The 18,490-nt window shown below is 54.1% G+C and overlaps 1 protein-coding gene across 11 annotated transcripts in view; it reads left to right on the plus strand.

Moving 5' to 3' along the window:
* The window catches only part of CDK11B (cyclin dependent kinase 11B), a 21,402-nt gene extending 3,630 nt beyond the window's left edge, over positions 1-17,772 (plus strand). The window contains exons 1-20 of one of the 11 annotated variants that reach the window (XM_027110484.1): positions 749-843; positions 5,169-5,292; positions 6,094-6,209; positions 7,197-7,294; positions 8,126-8,264; positions 12,172-12,308; positions 12,617-12,739; positions 13,050-13,145; positions 13,224-13,385; positions 13,657-13,722; positions 14,363-14,538; positions 15,184-15,274; positions 15,725-15,846; positions 16,037-16,142; positions 16,333-16,454; positions 16,533-16,640; positions 16,715-16,831; positions 16,921-17,069; positions 17,151-17,340; positions 17,425-17,772. In XM_027110484.1, the coding sequence (XP_026966285.1) occupies positions 5,182-5,292; positions 6,094-6,209; positions 7,197-7,294; positions 8,126-8,264; positions 12,172-12,308; positions 12,617-12,739; positions 13,050-13,145; positions 13,224-13,385; positions 13,657-13,722; positions 14,363-14,538; positions 15,184-15,274; positions 15,725-15,846; positions 16,037-16,142; positions 16,333-16,454; positions 16,533-16,640; positions 16,715-16,831; positions 16,921-17,069; positions 17,151-17,340; positions 17,425-17,517 (2,322 nt within the window). In that variant the 5' untranslated portion in view covers positions 749-843; positions 5,169-5,181 and the 3' untranslated portion in view covers positions 17,518-17,772. Of the gene's footprint in view, positions 1-748; positions 844-919; positions 1,183-1,447; positions 1,593-5,168; positions 5,293-5,364; positions 5,412-6,093; positions 7,325-8,125; positions 8,265-12,171; positions 12,309-12,616; positions 12,740-13,049; positions 13,146-13,223; positions 13,386-13,656; positions 13,723-14,362; positions 14,539-15,183; positions 15,275-15,724; positions 15,847-16,036; positions 16,143-16,332; positions 16,455-16,532; positions 16,641-16,714; positions 16,832-16,920; positions 17,070-17,150; positions 17,341-17,424 lie in introns of those variants that run through there. The other 10 variants (XM_027110481.1, XM_027110480.1, XM_027110482.1 and 7 more) reach the window with 10 other exon arrangements.
* The last annotated feature ends 718 nt before the right edge of the window (positions 17,773-18,490 follow it).

Raw genomic sequence — 18,490 nt, forward strand, 5'->3', positions numbered from 1 at the left:
TTCAGCGTGAAGGGAGTAAAAAAAATTGGTTTTTTCCTGTCACCAAAAACTCAGGAAGCAAAACAAGCGCTTGGATACAGAAAGTAACCATTTCTTTCCGGGAAGAGAAAGAATTCCAATTCCACCGCCCTTTCTGTGCCCCCATTTCCTGTCACATTTTTCTACATTTTCCATTTCAGGTCCAGTGAATGTGGGTATTCGTTTACCGTTCTCTTTCCTGAGGTTCTCGAGGTTGAACTGCCAGTTTTCTGTGACCACCAAGGTCCGCAGAGTAACTGGAGCCAGGGAAGAGAACTTCATTCTGAGAGCCTCAACAGGCTAGAAGCCGCACCTCACGGTGAGGGAGTGCACGGACTTTGAGGGCCCCCCTCCCCCGCCTCAGCACAGCTTAAAACCCCGTGGCAACCGCTCTCCCCGCCCCGGTCCGGCGGGAGGTCTTCCGTAGGCAAGATTCGGAGGCCACCGCGCCACCGCCGGGGTCGGGGTCACGGGGACTGGGAGAAAGGGCGCAACACCGGGCACCGGACCAGGCCAGGCCCGGACTTCCGACGAACCCGAGCTGCCAGCAGGGACTTGCCCCGCCCCGGCACCCCGGCTGTCGTCAGCAGTCGGCGCCGAGGCCCGTAATAACGCGCTAGCGCGCGCCCGGCACTCTGCGCAGGTCTAGTGTCGGCGGCGGGGAGGGGGGGTTGGGGGGGTGGGGGTGAATGGGTGGGGTGGGCCCGCCCATGGGGCCCGCCCTCCGTCGTCATCAGCCCGCGCCGACGCAGGAAGTGACGACGCTCCTGGCGCGCGCCGGGCAGTTTCTTCTCAGGCTCCGGGTCCGGCGGCGGTGGCGTAGGGGTGAGTGGCGGCGGGCCGGGCGGGGCGGGGCGGAGCGGGGCGCGGCCGGCTCACCTAAACTCTCGGATCCCGGCGGGCCTCGAGCGCGTGGGCCGGGGCGGGCGACACTCTTCGGCCATCTCGCCCGGCGCGGAACTCGGGGTGGAGGAGGCGGCGGGCCCAGGAGCTCCCCGAGCCAACTTCTGCCGGGCCGAACCACGAGCTAGCGCGACTGAACCCCAAGAATCGGGAACCCGCGGCCTGGTCTCCGAGCGCGCCCTCGGAGCAACCACCCAGGCCTCCCCGTATCCCGTGCTGGGGCTGCAGCCGTCCGATGGGCCAGTGACCCACGCAGCCCAGGTCGTCTTCCTTTTTTTTTTTTTTTTAATTTATTTTATTTATTTATTAATTTATTTTTTGGCTGTATTGGGCCTTCGTTGTTGCGCGCGGGCTTTTCTCTGGTTGCGGCGAGCGGGGGCTACTCTGCGGTGCGCGGTCTTCTCACTGCGGTGGCTTCTCTTGTTGCGGAGCAGGGTCTCTAGGCGCGCGGGCTTCAGTAGTTGCAGCACACGGGCTCAGTAGTTGTAGCTCGCGGCCTCAGTAGTTGTGGTGCGCGGGCTTAGTTGCTCCGCGGCATGTGGGATCTTCCCGGACCAGGGCCCGAACCCGTGTCCCCTGCATTGGCAGGCGGATTCTTAACCACTGCGCCATCAGGGAAGCCCCCAGGTCGTCTTTCTAATAAATCCTCCTGACGGCAAAAACAGTGCTTGGTGAGTGCCAGGTACTGAGCTACGAGCTTTACCTGGGTGATCTCATTTAATCCCCAGTGATACTGTCATATAGGTGGTTTTCTTACCGTTTACGGAATGGTAAGCTGAGATGAAGTAACTAGCCCTGGACAGCACAGGAATGACAGCAAAGAAATTGGAATCCAAGTGGTCATTTTCCAGAGCCCATCACTTTTTTTTTTTAATCTTTCTTTCTAGTTTTTCAGTTTTTCTAAAATCAGCAAAGTGGTTCAGTCATACATGTATATACGTTCTTTTTTTATCTTCTTTTCTGTTACGGGTTTATCACAGGAAATTGTATATATAATGCCCTGTGCTCTACAGTAGGACCTTGTTGTTTATCCGTCCTGTGTATAATAGTTTGCTTCTGCTGACCCCAAACTCCCAGTCCTTCCCTCCCCCCCGCCACAGTCACAAGTCTGTTTTCTATGTCTGTGACTCTTTCTGTTTTCTAGATAAGTTCATTTGTGTCTCTTCTTTTTTTTTTTTTCGGCCACACGTGGCTTCTGGGATCTTAGTTCCCTGACCAGGGATTGAACCCAGGCCCCAGCAGTGAAAGCACCGAGTCTTAACCACTGGACCGCCAGGGAAGTCCCATTTGTGTCATATTTTAGATGCCACATATAAGTGATATCACACGGTATTTGTCTTTCTCTTTCTGACTTAGTTTACTTAGTATGACAATCTCTAGGTCCATCCAAGTTGCTGCAAATGGCATTATTTCATTCTTTTTTTTAAATTTTAATAATACATTTTATTTAACCCAATATTTCTAAAATATTACTATTTCAACCATGTAATAATCAGTGTAAAATTATTAATGAGGTATTTTACATTTTTTACACAAAGTCTTTGAAATCCAGTGTGTATTTTATACTTAAAGCGCAGCTTAATTCAGCCTGGCCACAGTTGAAGTGCTCAATAGCTACATGTGGCTGGTGGCTACCATTCTGGTCAGCAGTTAATTTAAGGTGTGAATTCTATACACAGTTATAATCTCAGACAAGTAGAGGTATTTCCAACTGTACCCATGGACAAATTGATAGTGAATTCATGTTTGGAATATTAATTGTATAGCATTTGGACATGGAAAATTTATTCTTGAATTATGAATAAGTGGTTTAAGTGAACCCGATTATTGCGTATTATTACATGCAGCTACTGAAATAGGCACTTCCACATATTACCACATTTAATCCTTTCAAAAAACACCTGGTAGGGCTTCCCTGGTGACGCAGTGGTTGAGAGTCCGCCTGCCGATGCAGGGGACGTGGGTTCATGCCCCGGTCCGGGAGGATCCCACATGCCGTGGAGCGGCTGGGCCCGTGAGCCATGGCCGCTGAGCCTGCACGTCCGGATCCTGTGCTCCGCCACGGGAGAGGCCACGGCAGTGAGAGGCCCGCGTACAGCAAAAAAAAAAAAACACCTGGTAAAGGATCGTTATCGAGATTGAAACAGTAGACCTGTGCCCAATATCCACTTCACCCTTCTTCTAGTTTGCCTTTCTGAAAGGCAGAGAGTGGAACGCTGAATACCATGGTTTCCAGACTCCCATGAAACTAGGGTTCTCAGTGTGATTTACATTCAGCCAGTCACATACACATACGTGAGATTTGAAGGCTGGAAGTGAGGCAGAGACTGCATTTGGCGGGGGGGGCGCATTTTTGCCATTTCTACAGGCACAGGAACCGATTTTTTGGCAGCAGAATTAAAGAGACATGCCATTGTCCAGTTTCTACCTGTGGATGTTGAGAAGCAGGGTCCTGGGCATCCGTGTTGCTGGGGCAGATCAGAGCAAATACAGCATGGCCCTGGAGTCAGTGGCAATAGTGGCAGTGTCTTTCTAATTAAGTGGACTTTTGAAAGTTGTGGTTTCCCAAAGATAGCCATAAATTCTGTGCATCCTAGAACATTCTGCATCCTAATGGGGTCCTCTGGTGGTCTTTGAGCAGTTGTCTTCCAGTTCCAGTCCCATCCTTCCAAACTCTGGGGTGCTGGAGCTGGGGCTGCTCACTGCATCTCCGCTTTGCCATCTGGCGCCCGCATAGGTTCCACCAATAGGAGGTAATAGAGGCTTGTCTTGGGTGTCCACAAGATGAGTAGATCTCCACACCTGCCCACCAGGATCTGGAAAGTTTATATAGAGGCCTTAACGGGTTTATTCGCATATGTAGTCCAAATGGTCTCAGTAACACATTGCTCTCTCCAGGCAGCATCCTTGAAAATGTATTTCATTCTTTTTTATGGCTGAGTAATAGTCCATTGTATATACGTACCACATCTTTATCCATTCATCTGTCAATGGATATTTAGGTTGCTTCCATATCTTGGCTAGTGTAAATAGTGCTGCTATGAACATGGGGGAGGAGGTGTGTGTATCCTTTTTAATTATAGTTTTGCCTGGATATATGCCCAGGAGTGGGATTGCTGGATCATACGGTAGTTCTATTTTTAGTTTTCTGAGGAACCTCCGTACTGTTCTGCGTAGTGGCTAAGCCAACTTACATTCTTACTAACAGTGTAGGACGTTTCCCTTTTTTCCATACCCTCTCTAGCATTTGTTATTGATGGCCATTCTGACGGGTGTGAGGTGGTACCTTGTTGTAGTTTTGATTTGCATTTCTCTAATAATTATCGATGTTGAGCATCTTTACATGTGCCTGTTGGCCATTTGTTTTCTTCTTTGGAGTAACGTCTATTTAGGTCTTCTGTCCTTTTTGTTTGTTTGTTTGTTTTTTGCGGTACGCGGGCCTCTCCCGTTGCGGAGCACAGGCTCCGGACGCGCAGGCTCAGCGGCCATGGCTCACGGGCCCAGCCACTCCGCGGCACGTGGGATCTTCCCGGACCGGGGCACGCACCCGTGTCCCCTGCATCGGCAGGCGGACTCTCAACCACTGCGCCACTAGGGAAGCTCTCTGTCCTTTTTTCAATTGGGTTGTTTGGTTTTTTGTTGTTGAGTTGTATGAGCTGTTTGTATATTTTGCAAATTAAGCCCTGTCAGTCACATCGTTTGCAAATGTTTTCAGCCAGTCCGTAGGTTGTCTTTTCGTTTTGTTTACGGTTTCCTTTGCTGTGTAAAAGCTTGTAAGTTTGATTAGGTTCTATTTGTTTATTTTTGCTTTATTTCTGTTGCCTTGGGAGACTGACCTAAGAAAACACTGGTGCCATTTATGTCAGAGAATGTTTTGCCTGTGATCTCTTCTAGGAGGTTTAGAGTGTCATGTCTTCTGTTTAAGGCTTTAAGCCATTTTGAGTTTATTTCTGTGTATGGTGTGAGGGTGTGTTCTAACTTCATTGATTTACATGCAGCTGCCCAGCTTTCCCAGCACTGCTTGCTGAAGAGACTGTCTTTTTCCTATTGTATATTCTTGCCTCTTTTGTCGAAGATTAATTGACCATAGGTGTGTGGGTTTATTTCTGGCAGAGCCCATCCCTCTTAACAAAGATTTGTACTGAAGCGCTCAAAAGTGGCAAGGCACAAGTGTGCAGAAACAGCATAGCATCAAACCACAGTTTGCTGAGTCCTGACACAGTTTGAATTCTTCGTCTTTTTTGCAGTGTTTTAACTCAAATGGGTGATGAAAAGGACTCTTGGAAAGTGAAAACTTTAGATGAAATTCTTCAGGAAAAGAAACGACGGAAGGAACAAGAGGAGAAAGCAGAGATAAAACGCTTAAAAAATGTAAGCCATGTTTTTTAAGTAAGTGTTTTTTTTAAAGGAGATTTAATTTCTTTGCCCTCATTTTTCCATTAGAACAACGCTTCTTCGGTGAAGTTCTTTTGTACTTCCAAATGTCGCAGGTGAGCCCAAAATCTATTCTAAAAATTAACAAAAACATTCAGATACTCAGTTTACATTGACAGCAGATCGATAACATACTAAAGCTGCATATAGATGACCACAGCCACGTGGAAAATAAAGTATTTTGAACCTAAAATCACTAGTGCGGTTGGGCTTATTTTTCTCATTTCATCATTGTGTTTATGACACCATTTCCAAGTACTTTTAGCCTAGTAGGAAGCTGCCTTGAAGTTAGTATTATTGTTTTACACCTTTCTTGGTTTGCCTAATAACATAGGAAAACTTTAGTAATTTGATAAGGGGCATTGAAAGACATTCCTCTTCTGATAAGTTTAGCAGCAGATCTTTCTTACGTATTTATGAGTACTTTTTGAGATACTGTAAAGTATTTGGTGTATAAAATATGCTTTAAGGCTCAGTTATGGCTAATATAAACAGCTAACAGACTTGTCACAGAGTCTAATGTCCCCTGTCGTATACGCTGGTGTTAAATTTCTCAGGTTCTGGGTTACAGAGAGTTGTACGAAAAATCAACGGGATTTGAATGAAAGTTTTTTATATTTTATAACATTGGTCCACTCAAAGTGTGTATGAAAGTTTGTTTTCGGATAGTGGCAAGGTTTGAGTATTATGAAAAATAGGCTTATCTGTAAGGAAAATTGCTTTCTCCTTGCTTCTTAGTCTGATGACCGGGATTCCAAGCGGGATTCCCTGGAGGAGGGGGAGCTGAGGGACCACCGCATGGAGATAACGATAAGGAACTCGCCGTATAGAAGAGAGGGCTCCATGGAGGACAGGTGAGAGGGCCGTGGCGGTGAAGGAGCCCAGCGGCTGCAGGTGCGCTCCCCTGAGGAGGCAGGCTGAGCCCATGACGGGGCTGTGGTCCTGGCTGGCCCTTCTCAGTGTTATTTTGAAAGTTTGAGGTCATGACCTGAGGTTTACCTCTAGACTGAAATGACTCTTGTGTGGTGTCAGTTACCAGCTCTCCCCTCTTCTTAGGAAAAGCCTGAGCGTGTGTTCCTTTCTTTGTGATCATTCTGCAGTGAAGTGAACACCATTCACGTGGTACATGTAAAGAATTCTGCTGTATGTTTGTGATGATTTGTATAATTACTGTCTAAAATTATCTACAAATAAACCAAAGTAGCTGCTGAAAGATACTTGGAGCAAGGCCTTGATACAGAAACGGTCCTACCGAGGTCTGTATGTTCTGACGTTTCTTCCCGTGCTGTGCTTTCTCCTCACTTGTTTTCTTCTCATGTCCATCATCAAGCAGTTAAAAACAACATAACCAGAAATTAAGGCAAAAAGGCATAGGGTGTGAATTCTTCCAAGATTTTGGTTATATAATCAGTTGAAAATATTGTTAAATGACCTTTTGAGATCATTAAGTTTGATTAAAATTGTGGGACCTTTTTTAACAACTTTATTATGGTGTGAATGACAAACTGCACAGATTTCAGGTGTGTGGTTTGATACGTTGTTATATACCTGTAAGCTCTCCCCACGACCAAGATCATGAATACCCTAAAAGTTCCTCAGAGAGGCCTTTCTGTTCCATGTTTCACATTGATTCCCCACTTAACACTTTCCATCTGAATCTGTATTTAATATACAGTTTCGGCTTAGGTTTCATAATGAACATCATCTTTTAGCTGATGGTTGAGGTTCACCTGTCTGTTCTGAACCCGTCATCTCTCTGGGTTGAAGACACTCCACGATACCCCGGTGCTCCTCACATTACTTTCTCAGGCGTGATGTAATGCTGTGGTGTCTTATTTCAGAGGAGAGGAAGATGATTCTTTGGCTATCAAACCACCCCAGCAAATGTCTCGGAAAGAAAAAGCTCATCACAGGAAAGATGAAAAGAGAAAAGAGAAACGTAGGCATCGTAGTCATTCCACAGAAGGGGGTACAGAGCATTTGTTTTCTTTTGTATTGTGTTCAGATGCGGTCTCGTTCCTATTTCATGATCTACTGCCTTCTCCAAAGCACAGTTGAAAGCGAAGAGAATAAAATTTTAGCTAACAACATAAATTTATTGTAGATCATTCCGAATAGATACATTGTTTTCCTTCTATGTTTTCTTCTGTGTGTTTCCCCCTGATTGCATTGTTCTGGGGTAGTTTGTCTACCTACAGAATTGTCTTAATTCAACAAGGGAAAACACAGTCTTCAATGCTAAATTGCTTTAACTAAGAAACAGATGCTTGATAAAACTGAAATAATGGGTTTTATTTCATACCAGTATTAAAGAGCTTCTTAGGGGTGTAGGGAAAACTGGGCCTGGGGCCTGATATAAATCTCATTGTTAAACTCAGTTGGCTAACGTGGTGTATAACGTAGTGTAGAAACTAAAAGGCGATAAGCTTCGTCCCGTATCCTTTACAAGTGGGGATTTCTTTTTAAATCGTGAAACTGATACAGTCTAATCACAGTTTATTTAATACAGAAAATTAGAAAGAAAGATGGAGATCACAGTTCTATTCAGTGATAATCACATTATTTTTGGTTTTTTCTTAACTGGAGGCTTACTGCATAGAGTGTTATATTTTCATCCTCTTTTTTTTTTCTTTTTTTTTTTTTTAACAGAAAGTCATGATTGTTTCTCCAAGTCAATGATTAGATATTTTTTGTTTTCTTCACTGGGTATTTTCAAGTTGAGTTTCTGGAGGTTAAGTTTCTTGGTATGACACATCCTGTTTGCCACTAGGGAAGCATGCCAGAGTGAAGGAGAAGGAGAGAGAGCACGAGCGCCGTAAACGGCACCGAGAAGAGCAGGATAAGGCCCGGCGGGAGTGGGAGCGACAGAAGCGGAGGGAGCTGGCGCGGGAGCACTCCCGGAGGGAGAGGTGAGGCTGGCGTCCCGGGTGGGCGGTGCCTCTGCGCCCGCCTGTGACACGGGCCTGCAGGGAGGGGTGCTGCTGGACGGAGCTGGGGGTCCAAGAGGAATCAAGAGGCGAGGAGCGAAGGTTTGGGCTGGACATACAGCCGTAGGGGAAGGAGAGAGAGGAGGGAGGGGTGGCAGGTGGCTGGAGGAGGGGAGCGGCTGTCCACACCCGAGCCCGACGCCCCCGGAGAGGAGGGCGAGGGCTGCTGTCCAGGCCCGGGTGGAGCCACTCTGGGGGTAGCCAGTCCCTGCACATGAGTCCTGAGGCAGAGTCAGTGCGGGGAGGCCTGGGGTGTGGGCGATTCCCCGTCTGCTCACTCGGCAGGTGTGTGCGGAGCGCCTGCTCTGCACCAGCTCTGTTCCAAGGGGCCTTGTCCAGGAAGACCAACAAGATGTGTTGCTTAGGGTTGTCTGGGGTCGCAGCAGAAATAGACTCTGGTTCTTCCAAACAAGAAACAAAAGGAGAAGTGACAAAGGCAATCCCAAAGGCCTTGAAATGGCCCAGGAGCTGGGATACCAGACTCCTGGGCGTTCGTCTCCAGGTGCCTCTGTGCGGGCTTAGAGTTCCAGGAGAGAGCATCTGTTCACCCCAGATCTGTTCTGCGTGGCCCAGGTGTGAGTCCTAGGGCCACCTCTGGGTCCTGCAGTCATTTCCAGAGAGAGCTTGAGAGCTGCGCTGCTTCACGGAAGGGAAGTAGCAGGCTGGAAGGTGCTGACATTCCCAGCAGCCAGGGCTGAACAGAGGGCAGGTACAGCAGGTGTGAGGAGAGCCTTCGTTCTCAGGACTCAGGGAGTGTGAGAGGTGCAGCTGGGAGGTTGGTGTCTAAGGCCACTGTGAGGCCAGCAGAGCCTTCAGTGTCCTGGCTGCTGGCACATGACACACTCACGTTTGCTAAGCCCTGTGCTCTGTCCAGTGTGGTCCAGTCACACAGCTGTGCAGACACGGTGGTGACCCCAAGGAAGCCAAGCTTGAAAATAAAGAGGAGCACATGGAAAAATGCAGCAGTGGCCACATTGTACAAGGGAGACAAGAGTTCACAGGGTCATTAGCCCAGCGGCTTACTAAACAGCAACAACTGGGAGGAAAAATTCGAGCGCAGGGTAGTTGCAAGATGTTACCTAGAATGTCCAGTTTTCAACAAGAAGTTTTGAGACATACAAAGGCGTAAGAAGGTTTGACCCCGTATTAAGGAAGAAAGACACAGTAGACAGCGTTTCCAGATTTGGCGAAGACTTGGAAGCAAGGAACCTGAAGACGGAGCAACAGACTTCACGCCTTCTGAAGACAGAGAGGAAAGGATCTTCAATCTCAAGATCTGTGGGACAGCATCCAGTGTACCAGCACACGTGCGGCGTGTGGGAGGGAAGGGGGGGCACAGAGGCAGCTTTTAAATAATGACTTGAGTGCTTCCCAGATTTGATGAAAACCGTTTTATCTACACATCCGAGAAACTCAGTGAGCGCCAGGTAGGATAAGTACAAAGTCACAGCCAGACTGGGGAAGTTAGTGAGAAATTCATGAAGGGCAACAGCGAGCGGGGTGCTTCTCATCAGAAACCGGGGGGCCACAGGCAGGAACCCGGCCAGCCCGGAATTCTGTATCCAGCACAGCCAGCCTCAGAAGTGAGGGGCAAATAAAGGCCTTCCCAGGTGAACAGAGGCTGGGGGACAGGTGGACACAGCACTGCAGCCACAGCCGCGGGACATGGATTGCCCCAAGAGCTCCTGGGATGAGTTTTCAACAGAGACCGTGTGCCAGGCCGTGGAACAAGTCTGAAATTTAAAAGAATTGAGGCCATACAAAGTATGCCCTCTTATCACAGAAGAATTCAATTAGAAGTCAGCAACAGGGCTTCCCTGGTGGCGCAGGGGTTAAGAATCCACCTGCCAATGCAGGGGACACGGGTTTGAGCCCTGGTCCAGGAATATCCCACATGCTGCGGAGCAACTAAGCCCGTGTGCCACAGCTACTGAGCCTGCGCTCTAGAGCCCGTGAGCCAGAACTGCTGAGCCCGTGAGCCACAACTGCGGAAGCCTACGTGCCTAGAGCCCGTGCTCCGCAACAAGAGAAGCCACCACAATGAGAAGCCCGCGCACCGCAACAAAGAGCAGCCCCCGCGCACTGCAACTAGAGAAAGCCTGCACGCAGCAACAAAGACCCAACACAGCCAAAAATAAATTTCTATTAAAAAAAAAAGCAACAGGGCTTCCCTGGTGGCGCAGTGGTTGAGAGTCCGCCTGCCGATGCAGGGGATGCGGGTTCGTGCCCCGGTCCGGGAAGATCCCACATGCCGCGGAGCGGCTGGGCCCGTGAGCCATGGGCACTGAGCCTGCGCGTCCGGAGCCTGTGCTCTGCAACGGGAGAGGCCACGACAGTGAGAGGCCCACGTACCGCAAAAAAAAAAAAACAACAGAACGAAACCTGGGGAAATCCTCAAATGTTGGGAATCTAACAACCCGTTTGTGAAAAACCCATGGCCCGAAGAAAAAATTGTAAGGAAAAACAAAATATTTTGAACTTTTTTTTTTTTGGTCGCGACTCGAAGCTTGTAGGGTCTTAGTACCCTGACTAGGGATCAAACCCAGGCCCCAGCAGTGGAAGCGCCAAGTCCTAACCACTGGACCACCAGGGAATTCCCTGAAAATATTTTGAACAAGATGAGAGCAAAGACAGTGTGTCAGAACCTAGGGATGCGGCTCCAGCTGTGCTTGGAGTGAAGTGTTTTCAGCTGTAAGCAGCTAAACCGGGAAGCAGAGAAGGAAGTTTTGGATCAATAACCTAACCTTCTACCCAAAGAAACCAGAAAAAAAGCAAACTCATCCCGAAGCAAGCCGAAGAAACGTTGGCAAATGCAGAGCAGGGAGAAGCAGGCTTGGGAGGCGGGGTGGGGGGGCCACAGGCGGTACGATCCGTGGGTGCTGGGAGTGTCCTGAAGCCAGCTTGTGATGGTTGCCCGATTCCAGGGATGTGTTCAGAGAAACTGAGCTCGCTGGTTGAATTCTATATGTAAGTTATACCTCCACTTTCTGTGTTTGTTTTGCCATACTGCGCGGCATGAAACCAAAACCGCACTCCCTGCACTGGAAGTGCGGCGCCCTAACCACTGGGCCGCCAGGGAAGTCTCCTTCCGCTTTTATTTGGGGGTAGTTTGGATTCACTGGCATTTATAAGACAGTGCGTGGAGCCCAGTAGCCGTGGTCCGGCCCCTCCAGTGGTGACGTCTGACTGTGTGGAAAGCACTGGCGGCCCTGGTTGCGCTCTCACCGTTTTTTGCTTGTGCTCATTTCTGTGTGTATAATGCTGCCTTTTTTGTTTAACGTGTTCGCTTTTAAAGTTGTATTTGGACTTAACCCTGTAGGGACCTGAGGGTTAACGGACTGATGAGTTTTAACTCTTTGGCGTCCGGTGCCGCCGACCCCCCCCCGTGTTTCGGTCACTGGTCACTGATATTTCCTGACCCCCGGATCCGCAGGGCGCCCGGCCCAGGTCTGTGGCTCCCCCGCCTTTCCTCAGATGGGCTCTCCCAGCCCTTGGGGGCCCAGAACGACTTGGCTTCTGGTAGAGGTGGATTTACATTGTGTGCACGGAGGGAAATCCTCTTGGCGATCTCGGTAGAGCTGGCGAGCAGAATGTTCTGGAGCCAGTGGGGTTTCTGCCCCAGGCAGTTGTTGTTACCTCCTTGTTACCGGGAGTGACGCTTTAGGATCGAGGTTCCCAGGACGCGCATGCGTGTGTGTTCTGCTTTTTAAACAGCTCTCTGAGGGTTGAACGGCCCAGAGAAGTGGTTTATAAACGCGAGCAAAAGCACTGGGGGCAAAAAGGAGAACTGCCTGTTTCGGGGTGAAAATGTGGCGTGTGCTGGTTCCAGGGACCGTCTCGAGCAGCTAGAAAGGAAGCGAGAACGGGAGCGCAAGATGCGGGAGCAGCAGAAGGAGCAGAGGGAGCAGAAGGAGCGGGAGCGGCGGGCCGAGGAGCGACGCAAGGAGCGGGAGGCCCGGCGGGAAGGTGGGGCGGGGGGGGGGCCGGGCGGGGGGGGGGGGCGGGGGGCGGGGCCGGACGACCCTGCGGCTCCTGGGGTGTGGGCTGTCTGCCCCAGACAGCTGTGTCTGGGGTCCACTCACGGGGGGTCAGGCCCAGGCTGGAGAGGTGGGTTCTGGCCCCTGCCTTTTGACCAATAGAGAGCAGTCTAGAAAGCCCACCTGGGTCCTCTGGTCGTTTCCTGTGCTCCATTCCGTTGCTGTGTGGGGGTGGGGGCGTGTGTGCCGTGGGAAAGGGGGCTGCCGGCACCACCTCCTTTCTGTTCTTGTGCCTAGTGTCTGCACATCACCGGACAGCGAGAGAGGACTATGGCGACAAGGTGAAACCCAGCCACTGGAGTCGGAGCCCACTCCGGCCGCCTCGAGAGAGGTTTGAGCTCGGGGACAGCCGGAAGCCAGGTGAGGCTGCACAGCGCTCGCAGGGCCAGCGTGTGGCGGTCTTTGCGAGGGGCGTCTGAGCACAGAAAGCTGCTGCTTTACATCACGATGCGCTAAACGCTTCCGTGGTGTGTGAGAGGGACTGTGTACGAAATAAGTTTATCAGCACAGACGTTTGTTACTGGTCTTTTGAAGAGTCGTCTTCCTCCCGGGTATCTGGGTGAGCTGTTTCCCATACAAACCGAAGTTAGTCTTCGTGTGAGAAGCGCCATCGAATCTTGTTAGTTTCAGACGTTTTCCCACATTCACCTTCGATGGTTTGTTCCATAAGTAAAAGAAGAGAAAGTGGAAGAGAGAGACCTGCTGTCCGACCTGCAGGACATCAGCGGCAGCGAGAGGAGGACCAGCTCAGCGGAGTCCTCGTCAGGTAGCGGCGTGCCCGGCCCCGCCCAGGTCCGTGGCCCCCCGGGGCCGAAGCTCACTGCTGGCTGTTTCCTTCCTGAAGCGGAGTCAGGGTCCGGTTCCGAGGAGGAGGAGGAAGAGGAAGAAGAGGAGGAGGAGGAGGAGGAGGAGGAGGGGAGCAGCAGCGAAGAGTCGGAGGGGGAGGAGGAGGAGGAGGAGGAGGAGACCGGAAGCAACTCCGAGGACGCATCCGGACAGTCAGCCGGTGAGCGCGCACGCACTCCCTGCCCCGCGCGCACACGCGCACGCCCCGCCCGCACGCGCGCACGCGGTTTAACTCCGTAAGAGCGTAGCAGCTGCAGGTGGGTGATGTGAAACGTCAGTAAAAATGTATCCAGATGGGAAACGCCTGGCTGTCTGGGACTTACATGAGGCTCCCGAGTCGACGACATAGGGCGCCCTTGCTTCCTTGTCGGCCAACGTGGACCGCGTTTCTGCTTGTGGAGGGTCTGAGGTGACACCTGTTTCCGTTACAGAGGAAGTGAGTGAAGAAGAAATGAGTGAAGAGGAGGAGCGAGAGAATGAAAACCACGTCTTGGTTGGTGAGAGGCCCCCCGAGTGGTGCTTCGCTGCCGCCTCGTCTGCCCCTGACCTGGGTGCTGACTCACGTTTGAGTCGTGAGCGGGGCAGCGACCTAAGAAATATCCTTTCCCAGAGGCACATCGTGCCCCGGGAGCTACAGGGAGCGCCTGGCTGGTGCGTCCCAGGACCCAGCTGGCTCGCGGGGAGCTGCTTCCCCCAGCACCCCGCACTTGGCCACTTGGGCCCGTGGGGGCCCGCGTCCCTTAGAAGGGACAGTGCTGAGTGAGCGCCATCCTGAGAGTAATGGGCTTGGACATCAGGGGAGGCTGGGAAACGCCAGTTCGACTCCGACCACAGGGCCGTTGCTGACCAGGGGCTGCATGGCCTCCGCAGGCAGCCAGGCCAAGCCCTCTGGCCAGTGGCCGCAAGTTTTGGGCGGGCCTTGTGGCTCGCGACCGGCCAGTGGTTCACAGTGGTCCCAGCCCGGCCAGTGGGTCCAAGACACAGTGCCCTCTGTCCAGGGCGGTGGGACGCGCAGCCTGTGCCCAGCCCCCGGGGCTCTCAATATGGCTTCTTTCTGCACTCGCTGTGCCCCCCCAGAACGGGTCGGGTAGCCACACTTGCTTGTTCTTGGTTCGTAATTGGGTTGAACTTTTGAAGTTCCAGAGTCACGATTTGACCGCGATTCTGGAGAGAGCGAAGAGGGGGAAGAGGAGGTGGGCGAGGGCACCCCCCAGAGCAGCGCCCTCACCGAGGGGGACTTCGTGCCCGACTCCCCAGCCCTGTCACCCATCGAGCTCAAACAGGAGCTGCCCAAGTACCTGCCAGCCCTGCAGGTCAGGTGCCCTCCCCGCCCCAGGCCTGGCTCTGCCTTGCTGCTTGTGGACGGGGCCGGTTGCTGAGAGCAGAAGCTGGGTCCCTGCTGTGGGTGTCTGTCAGTGGGCGGGCCCGGCAGCCTGGCAGGCGGTCAGCCCTGCGGTCACTTCTGCCTCGGCCTGGGCGGAGTGGGCACCTACTCCCCTCGCCCAGTCGCTGTGCAGGGGTCGGAGGGCAGTGCTATGAGTCAGCCCAGGTTTTCTGTTGGGAAAAGTCGGTAACAACGATGCTGGAGGGAGGGGGTTGGAGAGGGCAGGTCTCCAGAGGGTGAGCGGCCTCAGGTGCTCCGGGCGCCCCAAGGCCAGTGGCCCAGCGCCAAGTGCCGCCCCAGCTCCTGGGGGTTTCCTGCGCCAGCTGGGGGTGCAGTGCACAGGGCCACTCCTGTCCCAGCCTCATCTTAGAATGAGGAGGCTGGAGGTGGCGGGGTGGGGGGTTGCCCAGGGCTGGCTTTTGGATAAAGGGGCACGTGCTCACTGACGCGAGGAGAGCGTTCCCGGGCCTCTGCCCACGCGCCCTGCGGGCCCTCCTGACACGTCTGTCCGGCGGCGGGGCTTCCCTCTGGGGTGTGGCCCCGCTGCCGCGCCCTCATGCTGGCTTCCTCTCAGGGCTGTCGGAGTGTGGAGGAGTTCCAGTGCCTGAACAGGATTGAAGAAGGCACTTACGGGGTGGTGTACAGAGCGAAGGACAAGAAAACAGGTGGGGCGAGTCCCAGGATGCCCCCAAAGGGAAGGGGTGGTGTGGCGCATGGCCCGGGTGGCCCAGAGTGCCGGCCAGCACCGCGGAGCGCCGGCACCTTCAGTGTCAGGGTCGCTGGGTATAGGTTCCTACTATCCTGGTCGTCGCCCCCGCCCCGGTGCTGGGCCTCAGCCTTGCCTCATCTGACTGCTGCACCTGAGCAGCTGGCCCCTCGGCGCCTTCAGAGGCCAGAAGGCGGCCTGACCGTGAGGCTCTGTGTTGCTTGCTTGCAGCCTCAGGCAGGTGTGCACCCTTGGCGGGGCCTCAGAGAAGCAGTCGAGGCTCTGAGCACCTGGGGGAGGCCGGTTGGCCATGTCCCGTGATCGTGGGGGAACAGCGATGAAACAGGAAGAATGTGTGGGTGGAAGAACGTTTGCTCAACGTTGAGTCTTCCCGTTGCTTTCTTTTCAGATGAAATCGTGGCTCTGAAGCGGCTAAAGATGGAGAAAGAGAAGGAAGGCTTCCCGATCACATCGCTGAGGGAGATCAACACCATCCTCAAGGCGCAGCATCCCAACATCGTCACCGTCAGGGTGAGGCCGCCGGCCACGCGCCTCTGCCCCGCGGGGCCCCCGAGTGCTACACCCCGGTGGCCGTCGCTCTTAGGAGATCCCTGTTGTCACCCAGCGTCTGGGCCCCGGGATTTCAGGTCTCTTGGGAGAGCCGGCGGCGGCAGGGCCAGCCTGGGATCCCCGGGCCATGGGACCTGCTGTCGTTTCCTAGGAAATCGTCGTGGGCAGCAACATGGACAAGATCTACATCGTGATGAACTACGTGGAGCACGACCTCAAGAGCCTCATGGAGACCATGAAGCAGCCCTTCCTGCCGGGTAGGGCCCTACGCCCAGGTTCCCCTGAGGGACGTGCTGCGCTCAGGTCGCCCGGGGCGGGAGTGCTGACCTGGACTCTGACCCTGTCGCGCTGCGTGTGTGTGAGCGCCCGGGTGCCGGGAAGCTTGGTGGCTGCTGAGGCAGCCGAAGACCCGGGGCACCAGCGGCGTGCTGACCTGTCGCCATCCAGGAGAGGTGAAGACCCTAATGATCCAGCTGCTGCGTGGAGTGAAGCACCTGCACGACAACTGGATCCTGCACCGAGACCTCAAGACGTCCAACCTGCTGCTGAGCCATGCCGGCATCCTCAAGGTGAGCCCTGCGGGCGGCTCGGGGAGCGGCCCGCTCCCAGGCATGGAGCCGCCCACAGCCCGCCCTCTGTCCTCACAGGTGGGGGACTTCGGGCTGGCGCGGGAGTATGGGTCCCCTCTGAAGGCCTACACCCCGGTGGTCGTGACCTTGTGGTACCGTGCCCCCGAGCTGCTGCTCGGCGCCAAGGTGAGTGTGGGTGTGCAGGAGCGTGCCCTGGGCGCCCTGACCCGCCAGCCCCCTGAGTGCTTCCTGACCCCCAGGAGTACTCCACGGCCGTGGACATGTGGTCGGTGGGCTGCATCTTTGGGGAGCTGCTGACTCAGAAGCCGCTGTTCCCTGGGAAGTCGGAAATCGATCAGATCAACAAAGTGTTCAAGGTGGGTGCCCCTGGGGACGTGTGCAGGCGCCCGGGCCAGGTGACCCTTCCCTGCAGGGCCCGGCTATTTGAGACGCCGCCCTGTTTCAGGACCTGGGGACCCCCAGTGAGAAAATCTGGCCCGGCTACAATGACCTCCCCGCAGTCAAGAAGATGACCTTCACCGAGTACCCGTATAACAACCTCCGCAAGCGCTTCGGGGCTCTGCTCTCAGACCAGGGCTTCGACCTCATGAACAAGTGCGTCCCTCCCTGCACCCCACCCTCAGCCCGCCTCCTCCCCGCCCAGCCCCGCCCCTGCTAAGTGCCTTGTTCTCCCAGGTTTCTGACCTACTTCCCTGGACGGAGGGTCAGCGCAGAGGATGGCCTCAAGCACGAGTATTTCCGCGAGACCCCCCTCCCCATCGACCCCTCCATGTTCCCCACATGGCCCGCCAAGAGCGAACAGCAGAGGGTGAAGCGGGGCACCAGCCCCCGGCCCCCAGAGGGAGGCCTGGGCTACAGCCAGCTGGTGAGGGGCGGGCTGGTGGGAGGAGCGGGGTCGCCAAGGCGGGGTTGGCCCGGCTGGGGCCCCACGAAGCCGCTGTATCCACAGGGTGACGACGACCTGAAGGAGACGGGCTTCCACCTCACAACCACGAACCAGGGGGCCTCGGCCGCGGGCCCAGGCTTCAGCCTCAAGTTCTGAGGCTCAGAGCTGACCCCGGACCCACCTTGGGGAGCGCCAACCGCTGAGGCCCAGCTGGGACAGCGGCAGACACTGGAGGCGACGTCTGGGTCCAGACCCCCGTCCTGCCCTGATCAGGTGCCGCCACTGCCACGGGGCTGCCGTGGACGCGACCTCAAGCCTAGGACTGGCTGCTGGCCTCGTGGGGTTTTCCATGTTTTCACTTTATCTTGGTTTGTAAATTTGTAGAATTAAATCACGTTTTCCTTGCCGTGGGACAAAAGGCTGTGTTTTTTCAGATGTATCGGACTTGCCCTGCCAGGAGAGGGCGGGCATCCGTACACCCACACACACACACTCAGCCACGGTGACCACCGGCGGCCACCCCAGTCGGGTGCTGGCCACGACTGGGAACAGAGCTGCGGGGGGTTTGGTACTTCTTAATCTTCAGGCTGCTGCTCCAGCACCTTCCTGCCTTTCACCCAGGGCCCCAGAGCCAGGCGTGCGAGCTCGCCGCCACAGCGGGTTTTTGTACAAGGTGGTTACGTGTTTTAAGATGTAGTAAAATATTCTTGGAGAAAAGGTCTGGCATTTCCTTCTTTAAGGGGCTGGTCCTGTGCTGGGTCCTGGGCCTCCCCGGGGTGCGGGGGGAGCCCCAGCCCCTACACTCAGGGAGGGAGGGAGGAAAGGCAGTCTCCGTGGGCTCAGCTCTTTGCAGCCCGCGAGTCCTCCAGCTACTGGTCTGGCTGGACACAGTGTCGCTTGGGCAGAAGGGGACTTGTCACTGCCCGGGGCCCCCAGCTGCACCGAGCTAGTTCCTCCTGCGGGCACCGCCAGCCTCCCTGACACACACACGCTGCCCGCGCTCACCCTACTCCCTTCAGGGAGGCCTTGCAGCCACAGGGCCCACCCGCTTCCCAGCCCTGAGCCCACGCGAGACCCCCGGCCCCACTGGCTCAGCGCGCTGGCCCTGGTGATGCTGCTGGCGCCTGGG

The sequence above is a fragment of the Aethalodelphis obliquidens genome, unplaced genomic scaffold, assembly GCF_003676395.1.
Source record: "Aethalodelphis obliquidens isolate GAN/ISIS:26980383/991018 unplaced genomic scaffold, ASM367639v1 scaffold9, whole genome shotgun sequence".
Classification (NCBI taxonomy): Eukaryota; Metazoa; Chordata; class Mammalia; order Artiodactyla; family Delphinidae; genus Aethalodelphis; species Aethalodelphis obliquidens.